At 51.4% G+C, this 26,591-nt stretch overlaps 1 protein-coding gene across 2 annotated transcripts; it reads left to right on the forward strand.

Moving 5' to 3' along the window:
- Window positions 1–79: 79 nt before the first annotated feature.
- On the forward strand, window positions 80–26,591 carry TAB1 (TGF-beta activated kinase 1 (MAP3K7) binding protein 1). 2 transcript variants are annotated; one of them, XM_020881763.2, is made up of 11 exons: window positions 80–177; window positions 13,922–14,058; window positions 14,404–14,557; window positions 15,472–15,558; window positions 16,053–16,191; window positions 17,113–17,226; window positions 18,357–18,468; window positions 20,097–20,241; window positions 21,753–21,975; window positions 22,956–23,118; window positions 24,648–26,591. In XM_020881763.2, exons 1-11 carry the CDS (start codon window positions 145–147, stop codon window positions 24,853–24,855), a joined length of 1,515 nt encoding a protein of 504 aa, XP_020737422.1. In that variant the 5' UTR covers window positions 80–144; the 3' UTR covers window positions 24,856–26,591. The 2 variants fall into 2 exon arrangements, with proteins under 2 accessions (XP_020737422.1, XP_070309453.1); XM_070453352.1 differs by lacking the exon at window positions 80–177 and adding an exon at window positions 13,030–13,417.

The following is a 26,591-nucleotide window of genomic DNA, read 5'->3' on the forward strand; positions in this document are numbered from 1 at the left end:
CCCCCCATCCCACTTCGGCCGTGGGGTGGCGCTGCGCGCATGCTCCCCGATAGCGCGGTCCTCCTGGCTGGCTTCGGGCCGCTCTAGCCGCCCTTTTCGACTGCTCCGCCGGGAGGCGGGCGCGTCCGCGGGGGTCCCTCCAAGATGGCGGCGCAGAGGAGGAGCTTGCTGCAGAGTGTGAGGAACCCACTTGCTCTTCGGGTTGGGGGGTTGGGAGTCCTGGGGGAACTGTCGGGTGCAGGCGCGGCCCCCTCTCCGCATTTGGGCTGCCTCCCTGTCCCTAGCGGGGTGTGGCCGTCACTCTTCCCGTTTCCCAGGCCGGCCCACCCCCCTCTTTCGTGACCGGGGGGCGCGTGCGGCCCCGCAAGGCCTGCGCGTGCGCGCTGCTGCCCAGGCTGTCGGGGGCTCGGATTCGCGGTCCAGTGGCCGCGAGCGTCAAGGGCGCGTGGAGGGTAGGAGCGTCCTGAACCCTGCAGGGACACTAGCGCGCGGCCGGCGAGAGAGCCCGAGCAGCGAGCCCACCCCGGACCCTGGGCAGGTCGTTCGTTAATCCTCATAGCAACACCAGCCCATTGTGTATCGCTTACTGTATCCCAGGCTTTGTGCCAGTCACTTTACATTTGTGAGTTTAATTTTCATATCAGCCCCGTGAGGTAGATACTGTAATTCTTCCTGTTTTACAGATGAGGAAACTGAGGCACAGAGAGGTGGTCCTTTGCCCAAGGCCACACAGCTGGTAAGTGGCAGAGGCAGGATTAAAGTCAGGGATTCTGATTCCAGAAACTTAATGTCTAGGTTATATGGGAGGAATGCCTGGGTTCAGACCCTGGTTCTAATTCACTGTTCCTCCATTGGCCTCAGTTTCCTTAGGTGTTAGGTAAGAGTAGGTAGTATGTGTGGGGGGGGGTGGGGATGGGGGCATAGTCTTGAGACTCCACTCCTCTCAGTCTGGACCCTCATGGGCTTGTCACTGGTGTCCTCCAGCCTCTGCATCATTTTGACACACATTCACATCCATGGTGCATGTTGTCACCATGGGCCGATTCTGACCTGCCGGGGCAGGTTGGCAATCACCTGGGTCCTCCTCAGACTTCGCAGTCTGTTGTACTTGCCTGTGGACTTGACTGCCTCCTGTAGTGGAAAGTGAAGAGAGGGATTTATGATCTACAATGAAGAGTGTCACCATCGCCTACCATCACTGGGTGGGCATTTAATAACCTTGTTTGTAAAATAATGAGTAAAGCATTTGAAGCCAGGTCCAGTGCTTAGCCTTCCCTGGTGGGGAATGCTGTCTTCCCCTCCACACCTTTGGCTGCCCCTTTATTTTACTGCTGCCTGGCAGTTTGGCCTCATCCTTGAGTTGGTTAGGTAGGCCTAGCCTTCTGTTTTGTAGGAGGGCAGGGTCCCTCTGCAAATGTCCCCAGTGTAGTAAACATTGAAGAAATACTAGCTGGATGGTGGCAAGTGCTGGAGTGGTAACTTGTAGGCTGACTTGGCTTACCCAAAAGAGTGGCTACCAGCTTCCCTCCTTTGTCGGTGTGATGGAGCCCAAGTAACTTGGGTTAGATAGAGGTGAGCTTTGTTAGCTCCAGAATGTGTTCCTGGGTGGTGTGCATTTTTTTTAAAAGTTGGCTGGTTAGCTTGAAGCACATAGCATCATGATGAAAGGCAAAGGAATGGTGGGTGTGCCCACATTAGGCCCCTCCCACCCTAATAATGTTCACGACATCTTTGCTCACAAGGTGTCCAAGTGTCCATGCACATGTGCTAGGCTTGACCTGTCCTCCACTGTCCTGAGTCTTGTTGAGAGGAGCTCAGACAGCATCATTCTGCAGGTGGCTATAAGGGATGCTGGTCTGTAGTCACTGGACCTGGGTATACGAAGATAAATAGAGCAGTGTCCACCCTTACTGCATTTGCAGTGCTGCGTGGAGAAGCATGTATCACAAATACAGTGATTAAAGCACTTTCCTGTCAGTGTGAAGAGGGGCTGCTGATGGCCTGATGTGACCAGGTCATTGGAGGCTTGTAGGAGGGGCTGGGGACCTATTGACATGGGGCTGGGAGGGGGTGCTGATGAGCTGACAGATTAGCTGAGCGCTTCTTGAAATGTGGTCCTGAGGAATTTCACCTTTGGTCCCCAGGTGGTGTAGTGCCTTGAAAGGTCTTTTGAAGAGAAGATGAGCTTTTGAAGTAACTTCAAAAGAACATGGGCCCTTCACAACCTGATAAAACAGCTCACCAGTCCTGTATGGCCTTGGGCAAGTCACATTGCATCACTGAACCTTGATTTTTGACTTAACTTCCCTGAACCTTGGTTTCCCCAACCAAGAGTACTCCCGGGAGCATCGTTAGTATTAAATGAACATCTTACATGCCTGACCTGATGTGGTTATGCTCCAGCCATGAACCTCCACCCTCAGTTCTGCTCTGAATGAAGGCTGCATTTCTTTTCCTCCAGTGTCACCGAGTACTCACTGTGTGGCAGGCGCTGGGTAGGGGCAGGGGACTCTGCCCTCATGAAGCGTTATGTTCTGGTAACGGAGACAGGAAGCAATAAGTACAGACTGTATATGATATGAGTTTCTAGGATATAACACAGGAAGTGGTACGAGGAAGAATAGGCGGGATTCACAGACAGGATGATGGAGAGCCTGTTGTAGAGAGTGGTCAGGGAGGGTTGTTTGACGTTTGATGAGAGGCACGGGCCGTGTAGGAGGGAGTATTCCTGCATGAGGCAACAGGGACGCAAAGGCTCTCCTGTCGAGGAGCATCAGGAGGCCAGCATGGCTGAAGTGGAGTGGAGTGTGTTGGGGTAGTGGTAGATGCTTGACGTTTGAGGGAGCCTTGTGGATCCTCATGTGAGCTTTGGGTTCTGTGCTAAGTGTAATGTGACGCTCTCAGGTTTGAGTCGAGGCATGAAGCGATCTGATTTGTGGCAGGAGCAAGAGCCCTCCGTACAGAGGCCGTCATTTGAGTGGCGGGAGTGGCAGCTCTGGGCGTGGTGCTCCTGGTTGTCCAGGTGTAAGATGGCCGAGGCTTGACCAGCGATGGCAGAGGGCTGGTGAGGAGTGCCGGGTTCTGTCTGCATTTCGGGGAAGAGCTGATAGGATTTGCTGACAGATCAGGCGTGGGGTGTGGGACAGAGGGAGAAGAGTTGAGAAGGACTACAAGGTTTTCATTGGAACAACAGTGGTGCCATTTACTGAGGTGGGGGACCTTGGGGGCAGGGAGAATCACTAGTTTAAGTTTGCCTAAACTACGGCTTCCCTGGTGGCTCAGAGGTTAAAGTGTCTGCCTGCAATGCAGGAGACCAGGCTTTGTATCCCTGGGTCAGGAAGATCCCCTGGAGAAGGAAATAGCAACCCACTCCAGTATTCTTGCCTGGAGAATGGACGGAGGAGCCTAGTGGGCTACAGTCCACGGGGTCGCAAAGAGTCAGACACGACTGAGCGACTTCACTTTCACTTTTCAAACTATTACTTGCTTAATTGTAAAAAAGTCAACTTGAAATCAGTTTTCTCCTGAGCAGATATATCTATGATATCACAAGTCATAGCCATATTTTTTTTCCCCAATGTATATGAAAATAAACATACAGCCTTAAAGTAAAAACATCCTTTAAGCCCGTAACCATCACCCATAACCATCTCATACACCATCAAAATGTGGTCTAGCTGCTCTGGGACACAGTAAACTCCGCAATTACTAGTAGCCCCTTTAAGAATGTATTAGGTCTATATCTCTGGTGAAAACATAGAGAACCTTTGATGGAAACCCTAGTGAAAGATGCAGCGCCAGGAGTGGAGTTGGTCCCAGAGAAGCAAGGAGGGAAAAGGAGGTCATTGAGAAAGAGAGATGGCAGGAGGCGTCAGGGTGTTTTAGACTTTTTGGAGAGAAAGAACTGTCCCCCCCCAACCCAGAGTCATCTTCCTGGGGGCTTTATTCTCCCTTTCTTAGCTTCCTTTTTGCCTCTAAGGAATCTGGGTGCTTTCACCACAAAAACACTTTCCCTTTTCATACAATAATTTGATATTCAAGCTGTGGCCTGAAATTGGAATCATGCTTTTGTCCATTTCTGCTGCCCAAGAGTTTGAGATGAGTCTCCGTGGGGACTTTTATGGAGTATTTTATGTGACATTATCACATATGTACATGAGGTACTAATGCATAAATCTATGTGCACAAGGTATAACGCCCTTAATGGGTTAAATATAGTTGAATCATTAGAGAAATGTATACCAAAATAGGAATTTTGGAAACTCCCTCACAGTCAAAATTAGGCTTTTTGAAACAGATTCTTTCTTATAAGATATGAATTTGTAACCTATGGAAGAGCTAAGTGGGCCATGCTCACAGTTGTGTTTACTCGGCTCTGTGAGCTGTGAGACGCCCCCTTTTCAGCTTCTCACGGCTCATGTTCAGGCACTCAAGCACTGCTTGAGCAGCACTTTGGGCCTGGCATTTATAGGCGGGGGAGAAAGTATGCATCAGTGGGTGCAGGGGTGGAGGGGTGGGTGGATTGTGTGAATAGAAAATAAATGACCTTTCCAAAAATTGTTCAGAAACGTGGAGGAAAGAAGCAAGAGGGTAGGCAGTCTGGTGGGTTTTAATAGAATCTGTAGGGAACGCTTGGTGTGGATAAACCCCATGGAGGTGGAGAAGGGGGGGAGAATAGAACTGAAACTTACTTAGCCACAGCAGGGTGAGAATGATTTGGGGGGCCACTGCTGAAATCAGGGGGGACCCAGTACTCTCCCACTCCAGCATGGGCAGCACCTCCTGGAATTCTCTGGCGGCCTGTTACTGAACGTTTGAGCTGCCGTGGGGACTGCAATCTAGGTACCTGAGAAATTGCCCAAATGTCATTGGGTCTGACACTACTGCTTGTAAGGACACATCATTTTATATACTACTAAGAAAGAAAGCGCACTGCTGATTAACTTGTAATACACCAACTTCTGAGATATTAAAAATGTTGAAAATACATGTCTTTGAATCAGTGAAATAAAGGAGCCAATTAACAGTACCAGGCTACAACCTGAGAGTTGCTGTAAAGCCACAGACTTAATGGCTAGGGAGCAGGTGCCCAGTGTACATGGTTGCTCAGGGAAAGGGCCCTGTGGCCTTGGGCAGTATTTTCCCAGAGCCTAGGACACATTCATGAGGTGGTCAGTGTGTGCTGGTATAAAAGTCATCACTACTTATGCAAGTTATTTGTTCTTTAGTTCTCTTTCAAACTTTATGATGTTCTCAAGAGATAGAATTGGTTTGGTCCTAGTATGTACATAGGACCAAACACCTTTCTGATTCTTGCTAATATCCCTTTTTTTCAACAGAGAGAACAGGGCTTCAGCTCACAGTACAGTGGGCCAAGAGATCAATTAGAATTTCATAACCTTGTTCTGTTTTCCTTTTTATCGTGGTCATGATCTGGCAGGCAATAATGTTTTCCACTTATAATACTAACAAATTTACATTCAAAATGAAAGCATTTGAATTTAAAAGAAAAAAAGGCAAATTAAAGAAGAAACATGAAGCACTTCCCTGGTGGTTCAGTTTAAGACTCCGTGCTCCTAATGCAGGGGACCCAGGTTCTATCCCTGGTCAGAGAACTAGATCCCACATGCTGCAGCTGAGACCTCACACAGCCTAATAAGTTAATAAATAATATTAAAAAGAAAAAACATGAAGTGGGTAATTTGTTGAAGATAGTGAGTGGATGGTTGAGGTTTGGGAAGCACGGACCTCCAGCACCAGTTAGATTTGAGCAGGGCATTTGGGGATGGGTAGGACTTAGAAAGACAGAAAGGGGGAGGCCCAGCCTTACCATAGATACTTTTGAATATGCTCTTTGGGTAATGTTTTTGAGTTTCTTCTTTTCTTTATTTAAATAGCAAGCCAAGTTCAGTTGTCTAGAGAAACTCAGCATTTCAAGCGTGCCAGTGTGAAACAAGAACTTGGCTCGGCGTGGTTCATATGTACGAGTAGCTGGTTTGTATTAAAGTATGTGCTTGTTTCTGGGACTGTACCTATAGGGTCAGTAACCTCTTCATTTGAGGCTCCAAAAATACATATGGCTTTTCAAGTATCATAAACCTCCAGTGGAGGTGTTACTTCCCTTCTGTGTTTGCTGCGGACACCTCCTGTCGGAAGTGGGTTAGCTTTCCACGCTTTTTGTTCTGGTCACAGTTTTTTGGAAATCGTTTGGAACACTCTGTATAGCAGGCCTTATCTGTACAAGACAGCTGAGTGAGAGTGTCCATCTGTCAAAGGGTGAGATTCAAAACTGTGTCAACAGGCTGGAAGGCTGAGATGAAAGCATTACGATATAATCCAACTGATAAAAATTTAGACTTAAAAAACCCTCTACAGGAGTGTGGTTGCAGGGGACTGACTCTAGAGAACTTCAGAGGGAAAAGATTTTGCTATTCTAGTTGACAGTAGGAATTTTCACATGGAGGCTAGATGCTGATCTTTTCTTTAAGTATATGAAGGCTTGACTTTTTGTGTTGATTTTCTATCCTGCCACCTTTATTTATTTCCTTTGAGTTGGTTTTATTATTTATTCTTCGGGATTTCCAAGTACTGTCATATCAAATTCAGATAGAGATAACTGTATGTCTTTTCCAAGTCTTCTGCCCTCCTCCTTTTCTCTTGTCTAATTGCATGTGCTAATACCTCTAATTCATTGTTAAGTGATGGAGGTTGCAGTATCCTTGCTGTGTTCCTGTTCTGAATACAAATGCCTCTTTTGTTTACCCACTAAGTAAGATGCTGGTGTTAGGACTGACTGAAGTATACATAGAATGGCACATTAAGAAAATACCCATCAATTACCGTTTCCTTAAGTGTCTTTATGGACAAAGACTGCCTTTAAATAAAAATAGCCCTGGCATACTTACCCATTGACCTAAACACTAATTGCCAGTTAATAAAATAATCCATTTCCAAAATATTACTAGCTCATCATTATGAAAATCAAATTTCAGAAAAAGCACTTAACATTGTTTAAGTATCCAGACACTAGGCATAAATACTCTCTGAAGAATAAGGTGCTGGCTGAGTAGATTGACCACTGTCAGACACACAGTCTCTCTGGTTTGGGGAGCTTGCTGTGCTCACGGCTGCCGCACATGGCCGCAACCACCAGTGCAGTGTCAGCCTGCTCCCGAGAGCAGCACCGTGTGCTCCCGTCGTGAAGTGCTTTGACACGAATTGTTCCCCTGCCACGATACACTGACGTGGTGAGTTCCCCAGTCATCCACCTGAATTTGTTTCCTTCCTGTGAGAGACACTAATGTACCAGTCTTTCTCATAGTGTATTTCTCAGTGCTGAGTGGGGCCATAAGTTACTGGGTGATCATTTATTTTTTGCTGGAATGTATGCATGTGTTGGAAAGATTCAGGTCCCTTGTGGGAGTTAGATGATGGCAGGGGATCCATGGTGATTGCATTATGGATGACAGGTTTTGCATCGTGGGTGACACATTTGTATTGTTCATCTCATATTAGAGGACGAGTTCAGTCCATCTTAATCTCAGTGTTAATCACAGGCAGGATTCTAGAACGTGTAAATGTCTTCTCCTCCCCTGCTTTAAAACAGTTATGGCATTTCGGGACGCCAAATATTGGCTTCTTGGCTCATCTTTTCAAGAGGACAAGTGACAATCCTGATTGAGGAGTTGCTTTTATGCCTCTGCTTAATCTTGTGTTTAACTTCATCCCAGTTGGAGGCAGGAGAGAGACCCTAGAAAAGGAGTTTCTTATGAAAATTTACTTGGCAGGTTTCCTGAGACCTTGGTGAGGTTCTTGTGGATGAAGATAGATCCTAAGATCTAGGGGATGATTGGCAACATGTTTCTTTCTCTTTTTTTTAAATTAATTAAGTTATCTTTGGTTGTGCTGGGTCTTTGTTGCTGTGCACGGGCTTTCTCTAGTTGCGGCAAGCTGGAACTACTCTTTATTGCAGTGCACGAGGTTCTCATTGTGGCTTCTCCTGTTGGAGGACGCAGGCTTCAGTAGTTGCGGCACACGGGCTCAGTCGTTGCGGCTCGCGGGCTCTAGAGAACAGGCTCAGTAGTTGTGGTGCCCGGGCTTAGGGCAACATCTCTTTCTTGAAAAATAACTCCTTGGCAGTGAACTCCTTTCTGTGGCCTGAAAGGCCTTCCTTTGTCCCCACCTGGGCACACATGTGCCTGCATGTGTGTGAACATAGGAACAAGCTACTTTTCCTGCTACTCACTACAGAGGCGATGCCAGCCTCATGCTCCCTTAAACCTACTCATTTTATGTTCTACCTCAGGGTCTTTGCACGTACTTCTCCCTCTAACTGGAAGGCTCCTTGAAATGACCACTGCTCCATTATCATTCGGGTCTGTCTCAGAGGTCACCTCCCCAGGGAGGCTTCCTGTAACGTCCTCATCTAGAAGAGCCCTGCCCATCCCCGTCCGTCCCCTTACCCTGATGTGTTTTCTCCATAGCGTGTTTCCCTGTCTAAAAGTGCCTTGTTTATTCATTGTATAACATGTTTGAAGTCTCTCTCCCTAGCAAGGAAATTTCAAGTTAAGGACCCTTAGTTATTTTTTCTGCTGTGTCCTCAGCAGCTGGGGTAATGCCAACCTTTTGTAAATGTTCAGTAAACATTTGTTGAATGAATATATGTATTAATCAAATATACTCTCATCGTGTAATGCTGTGTGGGGATTCCAAAGATTAAAGCTTGCACTTACATTAAAACAGACATTTTTGTTGCTTTTAAGTGAGACAGGTTAGGATTAGAGCAAGAAACAATTTTGTGTTACCGTGAAGAAGTTTTTTGTTTTGTTTTATTGCCCTGTAGCTCGACCTGTCAAAGAGTTATTAGGTTGGTGAAAAACTAATTGCAGTTTTGGATCATGAATTTTAAATCATTATAACTAGACTCAAACACGTTTATTAATCAAAATGTGCTATGCTTAGTCACTCAGTCGTATCCGACTCTGCGACCCCATGGACTGTAGCCTTCCAGGCTCCTCTGTCCATGGGGATTCTCCAGGCAAGAATACTGGAGAGGGTTGCTATGCCCTCCTCCAGGGGATCTTCCCAACCCAGGGATCAAACTCAGGTCTCCCGCATTGCAGGCAGTTTCTTTACTGCCTAAGCCACCAGGGAAGCCCAGAATAGTCAACACATTACAGTCCATTAAAGTCAACACATTTTTGCCAATGAGAAATAAGTCTGTTTATTCTTGTAGCATAAAAATCCATACTTCGGGATTCGATGAACTCTTGGAAAGCATTTCTGCCTCCTGCTGGTTGTGGAAGCATTTCCCCTGCATAAAGTTGTCAAGATGCTTGATGGTAGTCCATTGGTGAAAGGTCAGGTGGATATCGCAGATGAGGCAAAACTTCATAGCCCAATTCATTCAACTTTTGAAATGTTGGTTGTATGACGTGTGGTTGGGCATTGTCATGGAGAAGAATTGGGCCCTTTCTGTTGACCAATGCCAGCTACAGGCATTGTAATTTTCAGTGCATCTCATCTGTTTGCTGAGCGTACTTCTCTGACGTAATGTTTTCACCAGGATTCAGGAAGCTATAGTGGATCAGACGGACAACAGACCACCAAACAGTGACCAGGACCTTTTTTCTTGGTACAAGTTTGTCTTGTACCAAGGGTACAAGTTTGGGTATAAGTTTGAAGAAGCTTTGGGTCTTCCTCTCAGTGCAGCTGCTGAGCTGGTCATTGCCAGTTGTCACATAAATCCTTTTTGTTGCACGTCACAATCCAAGTGAGAAGCGGTTCGTTGTTGCTCAGCACAAGAGAAGACGACACTTCAAAACGATGATTTTAAGGGTTTGTTTGGTGTCTCAGTGGTAAAGAGTCTACCTACCAACCAAAACAGTGACTTTTCTGATTGTGATCAGCTCATGAGGCACCCACTTATCGAGCTTTCTCACCTTTCCAATTTGCTTCAAATGCCGAATGACTGTAGAATGGTCGACATTGAGTTCTTCGGCAACTTCTTGTGTAGTTGTAAGAGGATCAGCTTTGATGATGGCTGTCATCTTCCAATGGCTGGCCTCCACGCTCCTCATCTTCAAGGCCCTCGTCTCCTTTGCAAAACTTCTTGAACCACCACTGCACTGTACGATCATTAGCAGTTCCTGGGCCAAATGCATTGTTGATATTGCGAGTTGTCTCTGCTGCTTTATGACCCATTTTGAACTCGAATAAGAAAATCACTTGAATTTTCTTTGTGTCTAACATCATTTCCCTAGTCTAAAATAAATATAAAATAAACAGCAGTAATAAGACATTAGCAAAAAAAAATGCATTAAAATTATGTACAAGATAACCACATTTATTTAAGGAAGTATGCCAATATCAAACAGCAAAGTTCAACAGTGCAAAACCACAGTTACTTTCACACCAATCTAATAAATATCCAGCATCACCAGGAGCTGAGCAGAATTCCAGCTTTTATTGCTGTTCCTCTTCCACTCACAGGTTTCAGTCATATTTTCTGTTGTCAAAGGAAAGCTTTTTAGCCCTTGTGGTGAAATTGTCAGTATTTTTAAAAAATCCTGTAAAGAAAACACAAGGACATTTAAAGACATACCATGTTGATGAATTGCAAGATTCAACCTAGTGAAGGTGTCGCATCTCCTCACATTGATCTATAGTCAAAACTCCAGCAGGATTTTCTGGTAGATACAGACAAGCTGATTCTAAAATTTGTAGGGAAAGGTAAAGCAACTAGAATAGCCAAAACAATTCTGAAAAAGATTAAAGTTAGAGGCATCACACTAACCAATTTTATAATGTAGGTTTTAAATATAGACTTAAAGTTATAGTAATCAAGATCATTGAGTTGGTCGAGGGATAGACACATAGATCAACACAGTAGAACAGAGCCCAGAAATAGACACATAAAGGATGGCCAGTTAATTTCTGACAAAGATGCAAAGGTAATTCTGTGGAGAAAGAATAATTTTTTCAACAATTAGTATTGGAAAAAGTGGGCATCCATTTGCAAAAGAAAAATTGACCGAAATCTGCTGCCTTATATAGAAATTAACTCAAAATGGATTACAGGTCTAAATGTAACCCAATAATACTTTTAGAAGAAAACAGAAGATCTCTTGACCTGGGACTGGGCAGAGAGTTCTTAGATAGGACATCAAAAGTATAAACCATATAAGAAAGAAATGATTAAATGAATTTCAGTAAAGCTAAAAACTTGCTTTTCAAAAGACACTAGTAAGTGAATGAAATAGCAGGCTACAGACTGGGGGAAATATTTGCAAATCCCATATGCAGGAAATGACTTTTATCCAAAATATATAAAGAACTCTCAAAATTTAGCAGTTAAGAAAACAACTCAATTAAAACATGAGCATGAGACTTAAACAGATACAGATACTTCACCAAGGAAGAAATGTGGATGACGAAAAAGGCACATGAAAAGATGTTCACCATCGTTGTTAGCCATTAGGAGATGCAAATTGAAGGTGTGATGAGATGTAAGTACACACTGCTTAGAATGCCTAAATTAAAGAAAGAAAAAAAATACCATGTAGTGGTGAGGATGTGGAGCAGCCAGAACTCTTGTGCATTACCTGTGGGATGCAAATAGTACACTGCTTTGGAAAACAATTTGACAGTTTCTTACAAAGTTAAACAGTAGTCTCACTCTTAGGTATTTACCCCAGCAATATGAAGACTTACGTTCACACAGAAACTGCCTGTGAGTGTTTATAATAGCTCTCTTCATAATTGCCCAAAACTGGAAACAGCCCAGATGCCCTTCAGGGGATAAATGGATAAACTCTACTACATGCGTGTGATGGAATACTGCTCTACAATAAAAGGGACCAACTGTTGATGCAGGCACCAACTTGGGTAAATCTCAAAGGCATAATGCTGAGCGAGAGAAGCCAGCGTCAGAAGGTTGTGCACTTAAAAGACGTGGAATACAGTGGTGGTGGCCTGGGGCTGGAGGAGGGGGAGAATGGAGAGTTTTGTTTGATGGGTATAGAGTTTCACAAGATGGAAAGAGTTATGGGGATGGATGGTGGTGATGCTGCACAACATTGGGAATTTATTTAATAGCAGTAAGATGCACATTTACAAATGGTTACAGTGATAAACCTTATCTTCTATGTGTTAACCACAGTGAACAAGGGAGAAGGTTATGTACCACGTGAGTTCATTTATGGCATTCTTAAAAAGACTGCATAGTGATGGGGCATAGGTCAGTGGTTGCCAGGAGTTAGCGGAGGGTGTGGCTTCAAAGGGGCACCTGGGGGGCATGTTTGGGGTTGCTGGGCTGTTCTTTGTCTCAGTTGTGGCTGTTCTGTGTCTCGGTTTGTTACACAAATCTCTACAAGTGTTAAAATTCATAGACCTACCCACCAGAAAGGCTATGTTACTATAGGCTAATTTAAAAATAAAAACGAACTCCCACAGCCTGCTGAAGTTGCTACATGGTGCAAAGCATACAACTAAAAATGCTGAAATAGATGCAGCATAGAAGCAATTAAAATGGGGGGAAAAAAAGCCATAAAGTCCCTCCCTGTCAGTATGTAAATAAACAAAAGATGAAATGTGCCACAAAAGCTAAACCACAGGCGTTTTACATATCTGATTGCAAAAGCCTGCTGAAGTGGTTTTCACATCCTTTTTTGAAGACTGTGACTGCTGACTTGTAAGAAGTTGTGCACAGTATTCATGCTTGTTCAATTTTCAGTAAAGGTTTCAATCTAAATTTTACTCTTCTTGAGCTGAAGTTGGATTTTCCCAGCTGTTTTAGTTTGCTGTAGTTCAACATGGTGAGCACGGGAATGCCTGTGTGAACCAGGCACAGCTCCCCGGTGGGGCTGGGTGGAGGGGAGGCTTCCAGTGAGACGCCGTGGATCACACCTGGGCCTTGTGTCAGAGTCGTTTCCGGGGCTTAGAGAATGCAGGTGTTCAGAGTGTCCCCCAAGGAGACTGAGGAAATGCAGAGTCTGTTTGAGCTGGCTCTTGGACAGTTCTGTGCATGTTTTAAAGCTCCATCTTGGTTGTGCTGAACAGCCTGCTTTGAGACCTATGGGGTAGAATGGGAGTCAGACACAGGCAGGGTTGGGGGGATCAAGTGTAGTAGGGATACACAAGAGGGCTGGCAACCAAGCCTGGGGAAAGATCTTCCTGATGGAAAACTTCCTAGAGGTGGTGACTCGCTAGCCAGAGTCCCGAAGGACGTGGAAAATTATTAGACAAAGAGGCTGTTCCACACAGGAAGAAAGAGTGAAATGTGGACAGGGCACGCCAAGCATCTGGTCTTAGTAGAGAAGCATGCCGGGGGTGGACACAGATGAGACTGGACCTCAGGGTGAAGCAGGAACCAGGGCTGGAGACCCTAGTACCAGGAAGAGTGACTGAGGCTGAGCTCGTAAGTCAGTTTCTCAAGGTATGGTTCTGGGTGGCTTGAATCAGCCCCCTGGGAAGAACTGCCTATATTGCAGACAGTCTGGATCAGACACTCTGGGAGGGGCCTGGAAATCTGCAGTTTGAACCAGTGCCCAAGGGACTGCAGTGTGAGGTGGGGACCACCAGGGAGCTCTACACGAGGAGTTTCTTTCATTTGTGTCTGTGTGTTTGACACGTGCTCCATCCGTAATGGAGCACATTCCTGGAGACCACTGTTGAACCTTGCATTTGGGAACTCAAGTCTTTTTAGGTTTCTTGGGGACCATTTGTGGATTAGACGGAAACCATGCAAAGCCTTCTGCAGGTGTTTGTTCATACACGCGTCATTGTTTTCCAGGAGGAAGTGGAACTTTCTGGGTGGGGCTCTGGGCCTGCTAGGTTTTTGCTGGGGAAGAAAAAGAAGATGAGGTGGGGTCTGCCCTGGGCAAGAAGGTAACACATCTTGGTGTCCTGGTGCCCTTCCCAGGAGCAGCAGCCCAGCTGGACGGACGACCTGCCACTCTGCCACCTCTCGGGGGTCGGCTCAGCTTCCAACCGCAGCTACTCCGCTGACGGCAAGGGCACCGAAAGCCATCCGCCAGAGGACAACTGGCTCAAGTTCAGGTGAGATGCCGCCGCTGCTCTGCTGGGCGGCAGAAGCAGGCTTTCGAGAAGAGCAGTTTGGCAGCCCTTTTGCGTGGGGCTTGACAGTGCAGCGTGGCCCACGGAGGTGGTGTCTGCTGCTGTCCCTTCCGCATCTAGACCTCAGACCAGCCAAGGGCCTGCTCCAGGGGGCAGAGGGCATCCCAGAAGGTCATGGCCAGAGTGGGGACCCAGATGCTCACTTAAAGCTGCAGCCGCTGTGTCTTTTGTCTCCTGGTTGCTTTCCTCATCCCCTCACTCTGGAGCTAGAGTCAGTCTTCCGCGAAGCCCTGGTCTCAGGCCTCTCCTGCCCTGTCTCTCTGCCAGGAGTGAGAACAACTGCTTCCTGTATGGGGTCTTCAACGGCTACGATGGCAACCGGGTGACCAACTTCGTGGCCCAGCGGCTGTCGGCAGAGCTCCTGCTGGGCCAGCTCAACGCTGAGCACACCGAGGCCGATGTGCGGCGGGTGCTGCTGCAGGTACCGGGCTCGGGCGGGCCGACTCTCACTTCCAGGGTTGGCCCAGAGATCCTCCTGGGGAAGGGCTTTTGGGCGTCACCTTGGACCCAGGGCTGGGGTGGGAGTTGCTGAGCCCTGGTAGAAGCAAGGTGTTTAGGGTGACCCCTTTCTTTCCATGAGGCTCAGATGCTCAGCCTCGGTGATCGCAGCTTCAGGGCCCTGTGCCCCTCACTCCTGGCTGGCTGGTGTCATTTTCCAGTTCTGCGTTCCTGCTTGCTGCGGTTCTGGTGTTTCTGCTCCTGGCATCTCCTTTTGGAAGCAAGTCCAGAGGCATTTAATTGTAGATGAGAATGGTGGATTCTGGTTCCTCGAGAACAGCATTCCCAGCTATTTTCCTGCCTTGGCACCCAAAGGCCTGATCACCCGGGACCAGTGCCAGGAACTGTCAGCTGCTGCCCCTGGGGAAGGTGGTGGCATGGCCCATGTCAAGGGGTCTTCAGGATGTGGCAGTGACACTAGCTGTCACTGACCTAGACTCACTCTGAGCCAGGGCTGGGTGCTTGGACGGATGCTCTCAGTCACTCTCAGGGCAGCACTTCCTCTGTGTCATCGATGAGGGTCTGAGACTGGCCAGCAGGCGCAGAGTTGACATTCACCCCCAGGCGGCCTGACTCCAAGCCTGTGCTGTTAGCCTCTGTGCTGTCTCTTGCTTCTCTGGTTGCTCTGTGATGCCGCCCGGAAGGTACCAGCCCCACGGGGCCGTCTTTGTCAGACCTTGCTCTGCAGGAGCAGTGGTGCGTGCGGTGCCCTGTGTGAAGCCCCATCACGTGGTGACCTGCGCTTGATATGACTTGTTGCTGTTTATAAGGGGCGTTTCAGCCTCCGGTGACAGTGGTATTTGAACCTGCCTTTGCTTCCCTGTCCCCTACCTCCAGGCTTTTGATGTGGTGGAGAGGAGCTTCCTGGAGTCCATCGATGATGCGTTGGCTGAGAAGGCGAGCCTCCAGTCCCAGCTGCCCGAGGTAATGTCCCCAGCCTGTGCCCCTGGAGAAGCAAGGCCCGGCTTTGCTTGGAGCACAGACTCATCTGCCATGTCCCTCCCAAGCCATCAACACAGCTGGGCCAGAGTAGCAGGCATTAGGGGGATAGTTCCTGATGGGATGTGGGTGGGTGATGGTTCTGTCCTCTAAGGACCTTGTTGGCCAGCTGTGAGCAGCCGTGCTCTGAGTCTCTGCTTAGGGTGGGCAGGGGTGTGAGCAAAGCCCCTGTCAGGTCGGTCCTTGGCCCGAATCGGCCCAGGCCTCGTCCCTGGCCTGCTCACGTCCTGCCTTGGCTCCTTCAGGGCTGCTGGGACGAGTGAGGTTGTGCCTGGTTGTCTGGAAAGACACCTGTTCTGCCGCTGCGGCCAGCTTCCCTCCCAGCCGGGCCTCGGATGCTCGCTCTTTAAGGGAGGGCGGGTGGGTGAGGCAGTCTCCCAGGCCCTGGCCTGCTCTGAACCCCCCATGATGACTTCTAGGGTGTCCCTCAGCACCAGCTGCCTCCTCAGTATCAGAAGATCCTCGAAAGACTCAAGGCCTTGGAGAAGGAGGTCTCAGGAGGAGCCATGGCCGTCGTGGCAGTTCTTCTCAACAACAGGCTCTATGTGGCCAATGTCGGTAAGCTGCCTGTCTGTCCCAGGGCCGGGCGGTGGGGGAGAGTCACCTGAGGATCCAGGAGTCCTTTGGGCAGCCAGCCTGCTCCCCAGACACAGAAGACCTGCAGCTCGAGTGTCCGGAGGCCGCTGGGCGTTTCCCGTTATTCCACGTGATATCGGTCCCAGCCCAGAGTGTTTGAAGTGGCTGCTCGGAGGCGGGCGTCCTAGCTTTAGCCCCTGCTCTGGCCCTGACTGGCTTGTGGCCGGGGGAGTTGCTTCCCCTCTCTGCTCTGCCTCGGTGGCTTCCTCTTCTGGGAGAGGCTGACGGGCTGTGGAAGACCCACCTGGCGTCCTGTGAAAGGGACCAAGGTGGGCTAGGTGCGGGCAGGGTCCCGGGGCTGATGGGGTTTGTAGGCCAAGAAGGGCCATGTGGGAACCCGAGAAGCCGGTGCCCCCCAGGTGGAGGCTGCTGCAGGGGCCCCGGAGAGATCCCACTGACACGGTCCCTCTTCTCTTTCTCCTTCCCTCAAGATTTAATTATGAGGAAAACTCAAAAGTATAAACAGAGAATACTGCCCCTCCCCCAGCCCCAACATCCCTTCCCCGGGCGTCTCATTTCATCCATAGCCCTCTGTCCCTGCCTTGTTGTGAAGCAAACCCCGACCCTGTTGTGTTGTCTGTAGATACTGCAGTGTGTCTCCTTAGAAAAGGTCTCTTGTTGAGATCATAGTCATCCTTGGTTGACTCTGGGAGAGTCTAAACTAATCCTTAATCCCGTCAGCTCTCCCTGACTAGTGACTCCGGTGGTCTGAGCCTGTTCTCTTTGCTCTTTTGATGAAGTTCTGTCTGTGAGATGCCTGCCTTTTCTCTCTCTTTTTTTACAATGTGTCCTGTTCTTTGCTGTGCTCTCAGTCTTAGCTCAGCTGCTCAAATTCTGCTGCAGGTACAAACCGTGCACTTCTATGCAAATCCACGGTGGATGGTCTGCAGGTGACACAGCTGAACGTGGACCACACCACAGAGAATGAGGACGAGCTTTTCCGGCTCTCGCAGCTGGGTGAGTGAGGGGGAGCGGTGCGGGCTGAGGGCTCTGGGGGGCGGGGGTCAAACCTGGTGGCTCATTCTGCACCTTCTGGTGGCTCTGTAGAGAGAGGCACAACGTGGAAGAGCTGTGACCTTGGGCTTGGGACCAGCCTGCCTGGGGCTGAATCCCAGCGCTGCCACTTGCTCGCTGGTGATTTGGGATCTTACTCAAGTTTTCTGTGCCTCAGTTTCCCCTTCTGTGTAATGAGGATAATAGTAACACTCAGGATGGTGTAAGGGTTGAAAGCGTTATCACATGTGGATTGCTTCCAAGTGTCCCTGGTACTCACTGTTGCTGGTGGAGCCTGAGAGGCCAAGGAAGTCCTGGGACTCCAGCCTCCGCCACGGCCACCCCGTCCCTCCCCTGTGAGCTCAGGCCGCAGAGGGAGCCAGGTTGGCTGGTGCTGGGTCTCATCTCCCGTGGTGGGGGACTCTGAGCTGGATCTCGTCTCCCATGGGGGAGGGACTCTGAGCTGGGTCTCGTCTCCCGTGGGGGAGGGACTCTGAGCTGGGTCTCGTCTCCCGTGGGGGAGGGACTCTGAGCTGGGTCTCGTCTCCCTTGGGGGAGGGACTCTGAGCTGGGTCTTGTCTCCCGTGGGGGAGGGACTCTGAGCCAGGCGTGTTCAGGGGGGCTGGGGACACTGGGGGACTTGGGGTTAGCTGCCTTCCAAGGCTCCCTGCTGTGACCTCACTTCCTGTTCAGTGGGTCCCCATTGCTTTGTTTTTGCAGATATGTCTGTGTCGTCTGCTTTCGGTTCTTTTTTTATTTTAATTTTTTATTTGTTGGTTTTGGCAGCGCTGGTCCTTGTTGCTGCGTGCGGGCTTTCTCTGGCGGTGGCGAGCAGAGGCTGGTCTCTAGCTGTGGCCTGCCCGCCTCTCACTGTGGTGGCTTCTCCTGCAGAGCACGGGCTCTGGGGCCTGCGGTCTCAGTAGTTGTGGCCCTTGGGCTTAGTTGCTCCGAAGCATGTGCTATCTTCCCAGACCAGGGATTGAACCCTCGTCCCCTGCATTGGCAGGCAGATTCCTAACCACTGGACCACCAGGGAAGTCCCTGGGTTCTTGTTTATGAACAAAGCCTGAGTTGTGTTTTTCTCCCTCTGGTAGGTTTGGATGCAGGAAAGATCAAGCAGGTGGGGGCCATCTGTGGGCAGGAGAGCACCAGGCGTATCGGGGATTACAAGGTCAAGTACGGGTACACTGACATCGACCTCCTCAGGTGAGCGCTGGCCCCGCTGCCCCGTGCTTGTCTGGGAGACTGAGGCCCAGGGGCTCTGGGGACAAGAGGTAGAGTTGAGGTAGTTCAGAGCCCAAGGAGATTCTTTCATCCTTCCAGAGAGGTTGGTGTGGGGCAGGCCCTGGACCCAGCAGACCTGGAGTCGGGATCCTGTAGACCAGGCTGGCAAGGGGTCAGTTAGGGAGCTGGGTCAAAGCCACAGGAAGCATCCAGTGCCACGGGGCCTGGCAGGCCAGAGTTGGCATGAGCTGCCTCGTGTGGGCAGAAACGAGCCAAAGGCTGTTGGTCAGTGCTCTCATGGCTGAGGCCAAGGCGGGGGTGCCGGGTGGATTGTCCCTGCTGGGCGCTGCCCAGTCCTCATAGCAGACGGGAGAGGGTGATAATTGTGAGCCTTCGTCTAAGCCTGTGCACAGTTCTTCACATCCATTCTCTTATTCCATCTTCACTCAGACCCTGTGAGGTGGGTGCTGTTTCTGCCCCAAGGATATTTTCATAAGAGGAAACTGACACGCAGTCAGTGGGTGGCCTGCTTGGGCTCAAGGCTAACAATGGGCTGAGTCAAGACTTGAACCCAGGGAGCCTGGATTCAGAGCTTGTGTCCTGGACCACAGCAACCCTGTTTGTGAGAACACCGCGTGTGTGTGTGTGAGAGAGAGAGAGAGAGAGAGAGAGAGAGAGATGCCCATCTGGTGTCTTAGGGCACATGTGTTGCAGCTCCTACCCTCACAAGCTTTAAATAATGGAGTTTGGAATCTTTTGTCTCTCATTCATGGGGTTATATTTGCTTTATGGGAAGGTACATCGCATTTTAGAACGATTCAAGAAATGCCCAGGATATGGAGTGAAAAGTGGATCTTCCTCCCACCCCAGGCTCAGACTCCTTCCTCAGAAGCTGCTGGTTTCTGTGCACATGAGCGTATACATGTGTGTGTGTGTGTGGTGGGTGCAGGGAGGGGGCAGGTTTCTTTTTAAAACACCCACAAATACTCGCATTCCATGCCATGTTGTGCACCTGACTATTTTCAGTATAGGCGTGTGCTCTCCTTTCCCACACACCTGCAGTCTCGGCTACCGCATTCTTGGTACCCGCTACTAGGATTCCAGTGTCAGCTGTCAGCACCCACCTAACCTGCCCCTGCTGATGGACTTTGGGGTGTTTCTAGACTCACTCTTTTAAATCCTATTGCCAGGAACGTCCCCTCATCCTTGCCCTGCTTGCATGTGTTGGAACTTCCTGACATTGACCAGCTCTGATGGGCCATCAGTCCATGGTCCCTTTGTGGCTGGAGTGTATGTGGACCCTAGGTCAGCTTCGGGGAGATGTGGACTTCTTTATGGACAGCAAATGTGGAGTGGGGCCAGGATTGGGCCTTTGACCTTGGCTGTTCTGACCTCAGCTGCCCACTGACTTTCCTGGCCCGCTGAGCTTTATTTTAGCAGCTGTCCTCAGAAGACAGGTCTGTTTTCTTGGTTTTGCTCTTTCCTCTATTTCTTTTTCTCTTGTCAGAAGTGTGTTTTATTTTACATTCTGGCTGTAGATTCTTCTCACCAGGATAAATGTCCCGGGGCCCATTCCAAGCACAACTCTCCCCTCTGCTCTCTTCCCACAGCACTGCCAAGTCCAAGCCGATCATCGCGGAGCCTGAAATCCACGGTGCACAGCCCCTGGATGGCGTGACGGGCTTCCTGGTGCTGATGTCTGAGGGGCTGTACAAGGCCCTGGAGGCAGCCCACGGGCCTGGGCAGGCCAACCAGGTGAGCTGGGTGTGGGCGGAGTATGACTGACCAGCCCGCAGGGTGGCACGCTCCCCGGGGGCCGCAGTCAGCTTTCCCGCTCAGCTCTAAGGTAATCAGGGACCTAGAGTTCTGATTCTCAAATGCTTTTGCCAGACATCGCTGTGTTCAATGCTGGGAGAAGAAAAAGCCCAGCGTTCCAAGCAAACCCATCCCACCCAAAAGCTTTGCTCTTCCCGGCCTGAAGCAGTGTCAGTCCCCAGGGCCCTGAGTGGAGCCTCAGGGAAGAGGGTGAGGGAGGTGAAGGCAGGCATGGCTCTGGAGACTGTCCGGGAAGGGCCTGGCCTGCAGGGGTGCAGCCTGGTACACAGAGAGCCAGACAAGAACTCGTGTGGCCTGCCCAGGTCCCACTCCACTGCCTCTTCCACTTTCCTCTTTGAGCTGTAGGCGATTTATAGTTTGTTCCTCGTTTCTAAGACGAGGATGCTGACCTCTTAACTTTGTGGGGCTGCGGTGAGGGCTGGGCGAGGCAGACATAGGTCCTCAGCCCGTGGGAGATGCTGCTTTTCCCCTCTGCCTCGGAGTGTGTGTGTCTCTGAAGTGGGACTCGAGGCAGCCACTTGAAGGATGATCTTGAAGGGAAGACCTTGGTTGGCGGGGTCGGTCAGGGAAGTTCAGCTGGTGCTGCTCCTTCCATCTGTGATTCTACCCTAGTGAGAAATAAGAAGGGTAAGTCTTAGGTGCCTAACTGTCTCTTACCACCAGTGTTCTAGGTTTTTCACCTATTTTATCTCATTCCTTCCAGTTGCCTGATAACTTAGTGGGGGCAAGGGCTCACTGCCATGTCAGATTAGGGAATTTGGGGCTCACAGAGTCCAGGTCTTGTCTGAGGTGACATAGCTGGTCAGTGATGGAGCTGAGTCCATCTCTGCCACCTCCCCGGACCATGCCCGGGTCATTTCCTGTTACCTGCTTCTGCCCTCCTACCTCCAAGAGACTGCGGCCAGCAGTGTGATTTCTTTTTGTTTTTCATTTCTTTAATCTTCACAATAAGATTATGTAGTGTCTTCTTCTGGCTTCTAGAATGCACTGAACACTGGACTTTTCTGGGGACAGGGACCCTGTCTTCATCCTGTATCCTCAGTTTCTGACAAAAATGGCGTATTATTTCCTATAGTAAGTTTGTTCTAGAAAAGCAAGCTTAATCATAATGACAGTTTATACTGGGCTTTTTAGTAGTCTCCAAAGTGCCCTCACATCCATTTTATCCTCATTGTAATGCAGCGAGGTGGATGTTATTCCCCTATTGTTTTGGTCTGAAAGCCAAAAATCAGAGAAATCACAAGGTCATATCTTCTCTAATGAGAAAGTTCCAGGAGAATTATCCTGAATACCTTGAGAAGCTCAGATCGCAGTCTTGGCTGGTGACCCCTAAGTGTCCTGATTAGATTGTGAAGACTGTGCAGTTGGGGCCTGCAGTCCCTGGGACTGCTCTTTCCTCACCAGGTTGGTGCCCACCCCCCCACCCCCAGGAGATCGCTGCCATGATTGACACGGAGTTCGCCAAGCAGACTTCACTCGATGCGGTGGCCCAGGCCGTGGTGGACCGGGTGAAGCGGATCCACAGTGACACCTTCGCCAGTGGTGGGGAGCGTGCCAAGTTCTGTCCGAGGCATGAGGACATGACCCTGCTGGTGCGGAACTTTGGCTACCCCCTAGGCGAGATGAGCCAGTCCGCACCCTCCCCAGCCCCAGGTTTGTATGCCCCGTGCACAGGAAGGCATCCCAGGCCACTGTTCAGGGCTGGAGTCGGGCAGAGCGGCTGAGGCCTTGGGCCTTGCTGCCTTGGGTGGAGTGGAGTTGGGAGGCTTGCCTTTGAGCACTTCCAGGTCGGGTTCTGACTTGAAAGCTCTCTGAACTGCGCTTGCGTTTCCCTTTTTGTCTGTAAAACCAGGACAGTACCTTTTGCCCTGGCCGCCCCCAAAAGACCTGAGCCACGGGAAGCACTTTGCAGCGCCACGGGCCACATCTCTGGGACCATGGCACCCGCTGGCCCAGGGCCTGCTGTGCCCCAGGCACCTCAGCTGCATGTTTCCTTTCATCCTCATTAATGAGCACTTACAGAAGGGACACCAAGGCCCTAGAAGGAAGGGACCTAGGCACAGATGGGTGTGCTAGAGGTGATTTAATTCTGAATCGAGTTGCTCAGGAAGAGAGGCGACTGCACTTTTGCCCTCCCTCCCAGTGCTGTGTAGTGTCAAGACCGTCAGATCCTGAGGCTGCGTTTCCTTTTCTTTTTTCAAACAAGCGAGCCCCAGCACTCAGGCCTCCACAGAGAGATTTGATCTCCCACGGACAGCGGGGTTACTGCAGTATTAGGTTGTTGTTGGAACCATATTTTTGTTGGGCCAGCCTCAGCCAGGAGCATTCTTAGCCCTTGGGTTAAAGCGTTGTGGGAGGCCAGGCAGTAACCCTTTCGTTGAGGCAGCGCAGCCCTGGTTTCTCCTCCTGCTTGAGCACCAGCGATGCTTTGCTGCTGAGAGTAGGTCCCCACCTGGCCAGGGCCCTGTCTCTGCCAGATACTCCTTCACCGTCCCAAGGGGCAGAGGGCCGAGCTCAGGGCACTGAACTGGGCCTCCGCCTATCTTCTCAGCCCCCGGCGCAGTCCTATTCCTGCCACCCCAGGGTTCCCCACCAGCCGCACCCCATGGCCCACCACTCTCTTCCTCCCGCAGCCGCCGGAGGACGCGTGTATCCCGTGTCCGTGCCTTACTCGAGCGCCCAGAGCACCAGCAAGACCAGCGTGACCCTGTCCCTCGTCATGCCCTCCCAGGGCCAGCTGGTCAACGGGGCCCACAGTGCCTCCACCCTGGACGAGGCCACTCCCACCCTCACCAAGTAAGTGCCCACCCCCACCCCCAGCCGCTTTCAGGCAGGCCTGCTTCCCGAGGACAGCCCTCGATGGATGGTCCCTGGATGGAGTGGCCACAGGCTGCATCCTGTAGGGTCTTGCTCCTCTCGAACTTCCCAACTCCACATCCCTGGGGAGGCCTGCGTAGATCCGGTTCCAGCAGCTCCCCCAAGCCGGGCAGAGTGGGGTGGGGACAGGCGATTCATGCCAACAGCCTGCTGTTCACTTGTTCCTGCAGGTGCCGCGGGTCAGTTTTCATTTAATAGGAATGTTCTCCTCTTGTTCTTTGCTCCCGGCTTGGAGTGTGTGGTTTGGGAGGCCACCCCATGGCACCCGTGCTGTGGGGCATTGTTTGACCTGTGCTGGCCTGTGGGAGCCGGTGCGCTCTGACTAAAGTGTCCAGTGTTAGCTTTGAAGTGAGGCCTCTAGTTTCAGGCTTGGGGAGAGGTGGCCACAGCTCGGGGGTCTGGAGCCTTGGGGTGTGGCGGGTAGGCCCCTCCTCACTCCGCAGGGCAGACCTGCTAGACAGGTCTGGTGTCCACCCCACCCCCTCCATTCTGGGGAGTGTGTCCCCCTCCACCTGCCACCACAGCAGGGGGTAGGATCTGGTTTCCACATTCCAACCCCCGCCAGAATAATAGAGATGCCACACCCAGCCCACTCAGGAGCTGGCCAGTTGAAAGGGCCACCAGGAAGGTTTCCCTCTGTCTCGCAGGGGACCTTTCTGGCTCCCTGCCCGCCTCCCTCCACCACTGCCACTGTGGGCTCAAGCGGCCTGCCAGGCCGCTGAGTGATGGACATCTCCCCGCCCCTGCAGAGGAGCTCCCAGCTGTGTCCACAAAGGCGGGGAGTGGTAGCGGTCGTCCCAGACCAGGCTGGGAGACCAGCCGTTCTTCTGTGCCTCCGGCTCCGCAGGGCCCCAAACAGCCTCTTTCTTCCACCCCGCACTGGAGCTTAGTTGGGCCCCCGGAGCTGGCCCAGTGCTGAGTGCTAGGCAGTGCGGGGCGTTTGCAGGACGGTGGGCTGGCAGGTAATTCCCAGACATTACAGGCTCTGAGGGTGGGTGCCTGGGGGGGGCCTGGCCCACCCAGCAGTGAGAGGAAGAATGAGTGAGGAGGTTTTCTGGGAGAAGAATCCTGGCCTCCCTGTGGTCAGTGGGGTCGGGAGTCGGATGGATTCAGAGAGGCTGGAATGGATGGCATCCAGCTCAGCACAGCTTGGAGGGCGACATGTTCTGTGTCCAGCACAGTAGCCGCTGGCCACCCATGGTTATTGAGCACTGAAGTGAGTGGTCCGTTTTGCTTAATTCTAGTTAATTTAAATAGCTACTTGTAGCTAGAACTTCACAAATGCCTTTCACTTTTCATCTGCCCTAAAGAACATCTGGCCGGGCTGGCTCTTGTGATGGCCTTTGTCAGAGAGCCCTGTGCCCGGAGGGATTGGCCAGGGCAGGCGCTCTGTGTCCCCAGGCCGGAAACCAAGGCCGGTGACTGACTTGCCTCTGTCCTGCCCACAGCCAGAGCCCGACCCTGACCCTGCAGTCCACCAACACGCACACCCAGAGCAGCAGCTCCAGCTCGGACGGGGGCCTCTTCCGCTCCCGGCCCGCCCACTCCCTCCCGCCCGGCGAGGATGGCCGCGTGGAGCCCTACGTGGACTTTGCCGAGTTCTACCGCCTCTGGAGCGTGGACCATGGCGAGCAGAGTGTGGTGACAGCGCCGTAGCCCAGCCACGGAGTGCCGCCCGAGCAGGGGCCTGGGGACGGGGCCCAGCTCCGGGCAGGATGGGCCTTTTCCTGCCGTTTGCCTGTGCCGTGGGGGCCGACAGGGACCCTGTCCTCAGCCTGCGTCGTTCTCACACCCACAGCCTTCAGTGCTGCGGAGAATGTCCTCCGAGTGTGCCAGCGCAAACTGGGCCCCTTGCTACGGCGCCGGCATAGGGGGCTGCCTCAGCCAGGACCATTGTGTTTCTCCGAACACGGGGCATGAGTGCGGCAGCCACGAGCCCACCAAGTGGGGCCTTGCATGCCGCAGGCCCGCAGCCGCTGCTTTCCTGAGGCCACCTCCTCCTGCTCCCACCTGCCCTGGAGGAGCCTGTGGCCACTGCTGGCACCTCCCCCCACTGCCCCGCCACCCAGCTTAGCGGTGGTTCCTGCCTTTCTTCTCCGGCCTCCAGAGTGGAACTCCGGTTGGCATCTGCACCTTTGAGGCCTATACCTGCCCCTGGGCCCGCCTGGGTTCAGGTGGACTGGGATGACTGCAGAGGGGCGGTCAGGGGGGAAGGACCTGGAAGGAACTGGTCTAACAGGAGCAGTGGTCCTGGAGCCCCACCCCCACCCCGCCCAGAGCTGGGTGGAGGAGAGGTGAGGACGTCCCGGCCTGAGTGGGACAGTGGCTGCTCTTCTCCGGGAGCCGGCGCAGCTCTTTCCCTCCTAGACGAGGGAGCCCCATGTTGGGGAGCCGCTAAGATTGCGATCTTTACCGCTGACTGTGAGTCTCTGTCGTCTCCAGGGTAACAAAACAGGCCTTCAGTCAGGCTGTGGGGCTTGTTAGAAACAGGGAACAGTGGGAAGTGGTTCCGAAAGGGAAGAGGTCTTGGAGACTAGCTGCTCTGGGTGGCCCAGAACTTTGGAGACACGCACTGTTTCTACAGACTGTTAGGGCAGGATCGGCCAGCCCAGGCCCTGAGTTAGACCATTTTCATGCATGTGGTCTGCCTTCAGTGGGGAGGGGTGCCACCAGGGCTCTCAGCTAGAATTGCCATTTGTGTTTTCAAAAGAGGAAGAAGGCCCAGGTCACACAGTTAGGGGTGGCGTGTAGGCTTAGTTGCTCACTTGAGTCCAGCTCTCGCGACCCCCATGGACTGTAGCCCTCCAGGCTCCTCTGTCCATGGTTTTTCCCAGGCAAGTGTACTTGCTATGCCCTCCTCCAAGGGATCTTCCCAACCCAGGGATTGAACCCATGTCTCTTGCATCTCCTGCGTTGGCAGGCGGATTCTTTACCCTCTGCACCACCTGGGAAGCCCAGTTAGTGGTGGAGCAGAGCTCACATCTTTCTGTCAGTCTCTGAGGGCCCCTGGATTCTTGCCACCCCCTCCTGCTCCCAGCCTCTTGCCCACAACTCCCCAGACAGCTCACCAGGGACTGGCCAGAGTGTGTGGCCTCAAGTGTGCTTGGAGTGTGAAAAGTCAGAGGCCAGTTCCAAGGTCCCAGTTGGCTCTGTGGTAGGGCAGGGCCCAGTACGGTGCCAGTTTCCATGTGGCGTGGATCTCAGCAGGGAGCCCTTAGCCCACCCCAACTATGAGACCGTCTCTGTTGTGCAGGTGAGCAGATTTCAGATCAGTCACAGAGGATTGGGAACAAAGGGAATTTTCTTCCAAGAGTGTCTGTGATGCTGTTTGGTCTCTAGAAATAGAATCACTTTTTTACTGCAGTAAAGAAATAATAAAGGGTGGTATTATA

The sequence above is a fragment of the Odocoileus virginianus genome, chromosome 23 (assembly GCF_023699985.2).
Source record: "Odocoileus virginianus isolate 20LAN1187 ecotype Illinois chromosome 23, Ovbor_1.2, whole genome shotgun sequence".
NCBI classification, from domain to species: domain Eukaryota; kingdom Metazoa; phylum Chordata; class Mammalia; order Artiodactyla; family Cervidae; genus Odocoileus; species Odocoileus virginianus.